The sequence below is a fragment of the Vombatus ursinus genome, unplaced genomic scaffold (genome assembly GCF_900497805.2).
Source record: "Vombatus ursinus unplaced genomic scaffold, bare-nosed wombat genome assembly UNPS02008625.1, whole genome shotgun sequence".
In the NCBI taxonomy this organism is placed as follows: domain Eukaryota; kingdom Metazoa; phylum Chordata; class Mammalia; order Diprotodontia; family Vombatidae; genus Vombatus; species Vombatus ursinus.
Window position 1 is genome coordinate 14345 of NW_020948403.1, and position 8292 is coordinate 22636.

The window sequence follows — 8292 nt, forward strand, 5'->3', positions numbered from 1 at the left end:
CATTAAGAAAAAGAGGTTGTAGAGGTATGGTCAGATGAATTTAGAAGACAGTATGGTCTAACCTGATGCTCTCCCAAAGGCTAGATGACCCCTTGTAGAAGAGGTGAGAGAGTCAGCAGGACCCACCTTGGACAGGCCAACACCAAGGTTGTGTGTTGCTCTCTACAAAGGCATGACCCACTTTTAAGTTTAATCTACCCTGCTAATAATTTCTCCATCATTCTCTTAAGTCTAGGCAGTCAACAAAACAATAAATGAAGTCTTTATTTGTAGCATTTGCTAAGGTGTAAACACTCACTGAAAATTTAGACACCAGCTCTCTTGGGAGCCTGTGTGAGCTTTTTCATGCACATCCCTTTGTGGAACTCTCATTTTTCAGTGGCACTAGGTCATACTTGGAGGGTGGAGGCAAAGTAGGGAGGGGAAAATATATTATGGGGTGGGATGTGGGTGCCAACCATAAAGCAAGAAAGGAGGAAACCCTCTTGGCAGAAGGGGGGGACCCCAGGGAGAGAGTCAGGACTCTTGTGATGCAAAAGGCGGGCTAGAGGTGAATATGAATTAGACACCAAACTCTTGGAGAAAGAAAGGGAAATGTCTGGTATAGGAGAAGGGGTTATTTGATAATAACACCTTGATCTGAATTAGGTAAGAAATTTAGATGGAGTGAATCTCAGTGGAAGAGAGATTGGTAAGGGTTAGTGGTTAAGGGCAATTAGGTGGTACAGTAGATAGAACCTTGAGCCTGGAATCAGGAAGACTCATCTTCCTGAATTGAAATCTGGCCTCAGACACTCACTAGCTGTATGACCCTGGTCAAGTCACTTAACCCTGTTTGCCTCAGTTTCCTCATCTATAAAATGAACTGGAGAAGGAAATAGCAAACCACTCCAGTATCTTTGCCAAGAAAACCCCAAATGAGGGCAGAGAGAGTCAAACACAACTGAAATGACTCAAAGATGGTAACAATAACAGGTGGTTAACGGAAGTGTTAATGGGCAAGTAAAGCATACACTACTCCTCACCAGGACCCACAGTGAGTCAAGGTGGTCTGAGCAGAGGCACAACCAGCAGTAGAAAGTTTGAGATTCTGTCATTCGGGAAGGGTGGGGTGGGGGAATTAAGTCTAAGTGAGTGCCAGAAAGTGAAAGGAACATGAGAAAAAATATCTACATGGAAAGAAGTATGTTCATTACAGAATAGGAGTTTTATAGGCCACAGTGCAAGGGACAGGGAGACCTGGAGTGGGACATTGGGAGTCAGCTTGAAGTGGATGAGAATGAGGGACTAGATAAGAGTTAAGGAATGAGGTTTGTACTTTGGTAGTTTGAGGTTCAGAATCACTGTGATGCATGTAAGAGAAGGTGGAGATACACTTACAATTGGGGAGTGAGTCTAGGCAATTATGGTCTCCCTGTAGCCCTCCAGATTGTAGTAGGGACCTCAATTGTCCAGTGCATCAATCTATCTGCTGTTTCAAGGATGAGGGGGTGTTGGAATGCAAGCCTGCAAGCAAGGGAAATCATGGCCTCATGACACCATGACTCAGATATTTGAAATCCCAGAGGCAGATAGGAGCAGGAGCTGCTGATGTTGCAATAAGTAAATGAAGAAAGTGAATTAGAGATCCTAATATAATATGGTAAATGTGACTTCATAGGTATTGCTGTGAAATACGGACCTTGATGAAACATCAATTGGAATGTGATTCTTTTTTTAAAAATAAAAAGAAATCTTGTTAACTATATGTTGAGTGCTAACTCCCTGGGAGCCCCATCTTATCCCAAGAGGGTTTGCTTCTTTCTTGTCTCCTTATTGACAATATCACACACACACACACACACACAATGCCCAAACCTTCCCACCCCCAACCACTCTGCTTTCTCTCTCCCCACCCCACTGATATTTTTTCTGATGATAAATTAGACTTTATGTATATGACTATAGGAAATATGTCAAGAAAAATGGCCTGGGCTCCTCAACAAGGAGGGCAGGGAGGGAGGGACTCAAAACTCAAAATTTTAAAAATGAATGTAAAAAAAATATTTTTACATGTAATTGGGGAAAAACAAAACACTAAATAAATAATTGTTTTTACAAAGAAAGAAAATGGCTTGGGTGGATGGTTAAATGGGATATAAGGATGAGTCTGGTCTATGGCTGCTTAGAGACAGGGGGCTTTATGGGTGTGCAGTTCCTCCCTTACCAAGCTGGTCAGCTTAGCCCCAGGGTGGCAGTTCTAAGGCTAAGTGAATTAACATTTTCAGGGCAGAGGCTCTGAAGGTCCATAGTTCTGGAGGGGACAGCAGCTGAGCAGGTGACAAAATGATGTCTTTGTATGTCTATAGGACCAGCAAGACACTTTCCTCTTGGCCCTCTCTCAACATTGTTCCTCACCTTTTCCCTGGGGTGCCCAGAAGAATCAGTCTTCTTTACTCATTCACTTTCTCCTTGGTTTTGGCTGGGATGCTGAAATTCCCAGGTACCATTCTGTAAGCTTTCAGAACACCCCTATCCACTGAGGAGCAGGTTGGGAATTGTTAGCAAGTCTCCACATGAAAGAAAGGACATTGACTAGCTGGAGCTAACCTAGGGCATGGTGGGAACAGGAGAGGATAGGAGCACCAGCTGGAGAAAGTGGAGATAGTCATCCAAGATAACAGATGACTTGGGCAGAGGGTAAAGGGCTATAAGAGTTGTCTTCTTAAACATGAAGGGTTCGGATTTGAAAGAAATTAGGTTTGGGCTGTTAGACCTGGGGGTAGGGGAGTCAAGAACATAAAGGAAAGGAAGGTATAGGGAGTCAGTTTTGGGTTTTTTATAGGGAATAGCTTCTTAGAAAGGAGACCTTGGTTGGTTGGCACTAAAATGAAGGTTTTACCAGCTAAGCCAGGAAGGATAACAACCAAGAGCTTCTTGCCTTCTCTAGAGTCTATCATCCCCTTCAACCCTCACCTTAGCACCGTCTCACCCAGGTTGCTGTAGCCTCCCCATATATGCACGAAAAAACACAGTTGGAAGATTTTATAAACAAAAATATATTTGTCTACGGAAATTCGATAGCCGTAGTGTAGTATTGTTTTCCATAATAACATCCATTATCGGTACCTTGGGTTAAAGGTGTGACAGCCCTGCAAAAGGCCCAAACACCTTTCTTATGGATTTTTAATACAATTCTCACAATATCTTTATGAAGAGGGAGGAGAGGAATGTAACCTCGTCCATCTTATAGATGAGAAAGTGAAGGCACAGAGGTGAAGTGCTGGCCTAAGAATAGGTTACAAATAATAATGATGATGATGATGATTAAGGCACAAATTCTTGTGACACATAAAGTTAAAAAAACAATAATTTAAATAAGACAAAACATATTTAAATTATAATAAAATGTTACACAGAACAGCTGTGCGAGGTGGGAGGGAAATAAATTATTCTTCCATCCTGCTTGGATCTCTAAGCAGGCAGCAGCAAGAGGAAGTAGCAGTAGCCTTCATGAACTCTGGGTCTTGGCTTTCTTGCTGTCTAATTGCTTCATAACATGTTGGACCCACTGCTCCTTTGAGTTAGCACAGATGTTGTAGCCTTGTTTTGTAATAAAGCTGTAGAAGAAAGAACCTTTGGTGAGCAGCTTTGTGTATTCAGCCGGGAGGGGTGAGTCATCCTACCCTAATCCTGCTCTCCCTCTCTGCTCTGACCCTAGAATTCTAGAAACTGGGATTCTAGAAACTGGGAATTAGAAAAGGGAACCCAATGGGAACTACTCTTAAAAGCCATGTGCTGCTGCCCTTGGCCTAGGAGCAGTTGTCCTGATCCTTGGGATGTCCTGCTCCAATACCAGTTAAGATAACCAGCAGGTTGAGAAGGAATTATAGGTGGTAAATAAAAATCCAAGTAGAGAGGGCCTATCCTCCATTGGCCTTTGTGGAAAGGGTGCTCTCTCCATGAGGTACCTCTGCCTGCTTCCCCATCATCAGGTTTCAGTTCTAGGTTGACTATGAGTTGGGATATGAGTGGTGTACCCTAACTCTGCCCTGTTTACCATAAAACCAGGCCCAAGAACACATCTGGCCTCTCCAGTTTTCCTATATTTGAATCAATTGCATCCCTCCTTTGCATTTCATATGGTAGGGTAGAGTCTAGAAGGAACCTCAGAGATCATCTGGTCCCCCATTTTACAGAGGGAGGCACTGAGTCCAAGAGAATATAAATGGTTTACCCAAAGCCACTCTATGACAAAGCAGATATTGACTTTCAGATGGGAACAAGTGTGAATGACTTTTATAAAAGACCAAGAGTCTGAGTCAAGAGCCCTGCATTTTAGTACCAGCTTTGACACTATTTAGCTGTGTGACCAATCACTTCTCCTCTCTGGGTCTTCATTTTCCTTAATAGAAAAAATGTAGGCTGGACTAAAAAAAGTAGGTTTGGCTTCTAACAGTCCATCCTATTCTTACGTTCTGTGATTCTTGGATTCTCCTTCAAATTTGAATATTAATAGATATTAATAGAATTATTAATAGAATTGATGCAATCTATTCTTGGTGCTTTTTCTATTCATCAATAGTATCAATAGGGGCAGCTAGGTGGCACAGTGTATAGAGCACCAGCCCTGAAGTCAGGAGCACCTGAGTTCAAATCTGGCCTCAGACCAAATACTTGACACTTACTAGCCGTGTGACCCTGGCAAGTCACTTAACCCCAATTGCCTAAAACTAAAAATAAATAAAAAAATAAAAAATAGGGTCAACAGCCCTAACACGGAAGCTAGCTCTTTTGTTTGACTACAAAAAGGCCTGAACTTGCCATATTACCACTCCTGCAAGTTCAGCTGTGAAATCTGACTTCTATTTCCCCAGTCCCCTATGCCTGTAGTGAATGGCCAGTATAGTATAGGGAATAAGGGAGCAATGTCTGGTTAACTTACATCACACCTTGCTTGGCACATCTGCTGCTGGTCACCCCATAGCTCACCACCAGCTTTGAAGGAATCTTCTTACTGGTGAAGTCATAGCAGCAGGTCGGAGTGGCAGGACCATCTGAAAGGAGCCCAAGAAATACCAGTTTAGGATGTTTCTATTTTTTTTTTTTGTATTTCAAGAAAGAGAAAGGAAAAGAAAGGAAAGTATGGAGAATAAATACCTTCATCTACAATTGCAAGCATCCTTTCCTGTCCTAGAACTACTGTGTGCCCCAGGCTAAGACTGGGAGTGTTCTAGGTGAGCACAGTGCTCAGCCACTTAAACTTTTTTCCTCAGTTTTCTCACCAATGAAATAGGGAAGCATCACGTGAATAGCATCCCATTCCAACCTAATAAGTTTCTAAAATGTAATTAGGAAGAATTAATCATTAAAAGCATTTAAGATGAATTAAACACTAGGACTTAGCAAAACCTGTTTTCTGTCCTTTTGCATCTATAAGCAAACAGATGCCAGGTGAGGAAATGTCACTGTGACCTTCTTGTCTTACATGGACATTATCCATTGCAGGAGCAGAGAAAGCCAGCACTTTAACTAATACAATTTCAAACTCATTGTTCAGTTAAAGTTCTGGTCCTCCAAGCAAAATTTGGCAAAGGAACCATTCTGTTCAGCTCCAGAAATGTCTTTATGAGGGATTTCTCCCCAAGTGCATCACCAATTATTATAGGTGTTGCTGAGATAGTAGCCACATGGAGGAATCTACTCTTGAGAAAGACATTGAAAGCATGGAGTGACAGAAAGGCCACCAGGAGTCCTGCGTTCCATCCCTAGCTTTACCACCAACTAGCCATGTGTGACCTTAGATAAGTTACATCTTCTCTTGGGCCTCAATTTCCCCTTCTGTAAAATGATGGCTATATGGGTCTAAGATCCTTTCCACTTCTCATATTTGATAGCAACACAGAAATGAGACAATCAATCCCACGCATCCTTGGGTAGGTGGAAATGAAGGACTGAGAACACTTACCAGGTGAAGAGTAGACTTGACAGCAAAGGGCTGCAGCAATGAGGGCCAGGGTCAGAACAGCTGTGGAGACCTTCATGGTGCTGTTGGAGAGGAGGTAGGCTTGCAGAGGAGGTAGGCTTGCGGAGGAGGTTCAACAGCTTCCAAGTGTCTCTTGGCCTCGCTGAGTATCTGGCTCTCTTCTCCTCCCTTTTATTGGGAGAAAAAAGGAATGAGGGGGAAAGAGGTCCCCCCTCCCTTGGAGACGTCATAGGGAAAGAATGGTAAGGAGACTCCTAAATCCGCTGAGCACACAGCTGGGCTTTGAAGTTTGCCAGGAAGTGTGAGAGGGAAGTTGTGGCCTGTGACTACATGATTTCCATATTCCTACCGAGGCAGAAAGTCAATGAGGGGAAAAGCCATGCCAGCGCTGACCGCAGGAAGTGAATTTTTTGGGCCTGGCTTTCTCCGAAATTTTTTAGAAAGGAAAAAAGAAATCTTACCCAGAAAAGAAAGGAATTATGTAAACTAAGTTGGACATTCAAGAGGCTTTCTCCTCTTCTCTTTCCCCTTTTGGAGAAGGAGCAGCCAGATTTTAAGGACAGAGATGAAAGAATCAGGCTTTTCACCCGTGCTAAACTCTGGACCCTGGTAATGTTTAGTTTGTATTTTTCTGGATTTCCAGGATAATGGAGGGTAATCAGTCAATGGAAAGGGTTGCCCTTTTCTCCCCAGGACTGGTTTCCTCCAAGGGAAAATTAAGAGGATGCACATTAAAGAAATGTGACTTGGAACCAAGTGACATTGAACCTTGGATGGCAGCTTCAGGAGTATAGACTTCATTCAGTTGGCATGAGGGAGTAGCTTAAGGATTTGAGAAGAAAAAGGGGCATATTCTGGGAGGCGAAGTTGATCCAGATGAATCTTCCACTTTGATGCCCCACATTTCAAGCCTGATCTAACAATCCTCTCCTTCAAAACATCTACATTTCATTGAAATTGAAAAATATTTCATCATTCTTTTCTTATTCCATACACTTGCAGCTCTGTGTGTTTGCCCAGGAGGCTTTGTGATATGGAAAAACAAAAACAAAATAAACACTGAATTTCAAGTCAGAAGACCTTTATTCAAAAAGTGTCTCTGTCAGTTACTAAGTGTTTGAACTCAGTAAAGTTATTCCTTTCACTTGACTCCTTCTGGAAAATGAAAGGGTTGGACTACCTGCGCTTTAAGGTCCAGTATAGCTTTGACATGGTATAGTTTTATGGATCAGGGATTTTATAGATGGGAATACATATTTATTTAATGTGTAGTACCTCCCAATCTTCCAAGGGCAATTTCCAAATCATGCTCAATGGGGAAAAAAGACTGCTTATGACTGTTCCAAGATGATTTCATCATTATCATTCATGTCAGCTGTGATCAGTGCATACTGCTTATTCATAGGCATATCTACAAACTCAGATGCTCTTTCCACTGGAGTCAGGGTATATTTCCAAGTATTTAGGGACTCTGGTTTCTGAAAATTCCCTCTGTTGTTTTTCTTACCCTGGGCTCCATGGGAAAAGAACTCAATTGTATTCCAGGTTAGTTTCCATGGAGGAATATTTCTATCCTTATGTCTGCCATAGGATATGATAGGATATGGTTATGGTTGCTGCAAATACTATTTAATAAAAGGAAGAGAACCAATTTTTGTGGGGGTAGGTTTGAACATTGAAGGAGTTGCAGAATTTGAAATACATCAGCATTCACCAGGAATTCCTTCTAAAATCTGGGAATTTCCTCTAGTTGGAAGACTGTGGTAGCATCTTTTGGTGTTATCATTAGGCTTTCAGCCAGGTATCTTGCCATCTTTGTTTTGTGGGTAATACTGTGTGAGTCTATGAAAAATGAGTCTATTTAGGTTCTTGAGGACCTGGATCTAAATCCAGGATTTCCTACTTCCAAGGAACAGTATGACCTGTGGCAAATCCTTTCCCTTCTCTAGATCTTAGGTTTTTTATTTTTCTTTCATAAAAGAAAAATTGGACTAGCACTAGATGATCTCTAAATTCCCCATTCAGCCCTAGATTTTCTGAGCTTCATCTCAAAACAATTATAAGAAGGTACATGAGGCCTACAGACCAGGATTTGCAACTTTATTACAGATTCAAGACAATTAGCTAAATAATAGTCCTTTAGCCTTTATCTTTATCTTTTTTTCCTTAATGCAAGTCATAGCATCATAGATGTAGACCTAGAAGGACCTTAGGGAACATCTAGTCCCACCTCATTATTTAATTGATGAGGAAACTAAGTTACAGAGGGAGTAAATGATTTACCCAGATTTGCATATCTGGTAAATGCCCAAAGCAGTATTTGAACT

The 8292-nt window shown here is 41.8% G+C and overlaps 1 protein-coding gene across 1 annotated transcript; it reads right to left on the minus strand.

Moving 5' to 3' along the window:
- Window positions 1-3018: 3018 nt before the first annotated feature.
- LOC114034232 (C-C motif chemokine 3-like) lies at window positions 3019-6130 on the minus strand. Its single transcript, XM_027849833.1, has 3 exons — window positions 5948-6130; window positions 4925-5036; window positions 3019-3599 (listed from the first exon to the last, which is right to left on the minus strand). The coding sequence occupies exons 1-3, from the start codon at window positions 6021-6023 to the stop codon at window positions 3491-3493; spliced, it is 297 nt and encodes a 98-aa protein (XP_027705634.1). The 5' UTR covers window positions 6024-6130; the 3' UTR covers window positions 3019-3490.
- Between the last annotated feature and the right edge of the window lie 2162 nt (window positions 6131-8292).

Excerpts from the sequence above, each read along its gene's own strand:
- LOC114034232 (XM_027849833.1), bottom strand. The coding sequence starts at position 6,023 with ATGAAGGTCTCCACAGCTGTTCTGACCCTGGCCCTCATTGCTGCAGCC. Across the intron at positions 5,037-5,947 it reads TCAAGTCTACTCTTCACCTG|ATGGTCCTGCCACTCCGACC; the intron begins GTAAGTGTTCTC and ends GGCTCCTTTCAG. Across the intron at positions 3,600-4,924 it reads TGTGCCAAGCAAGGTGTGAT|CTTTATTACAAAACAAGGCT; the intron begins GTAAGTTAACCA and ends TTTCTTCTACAG.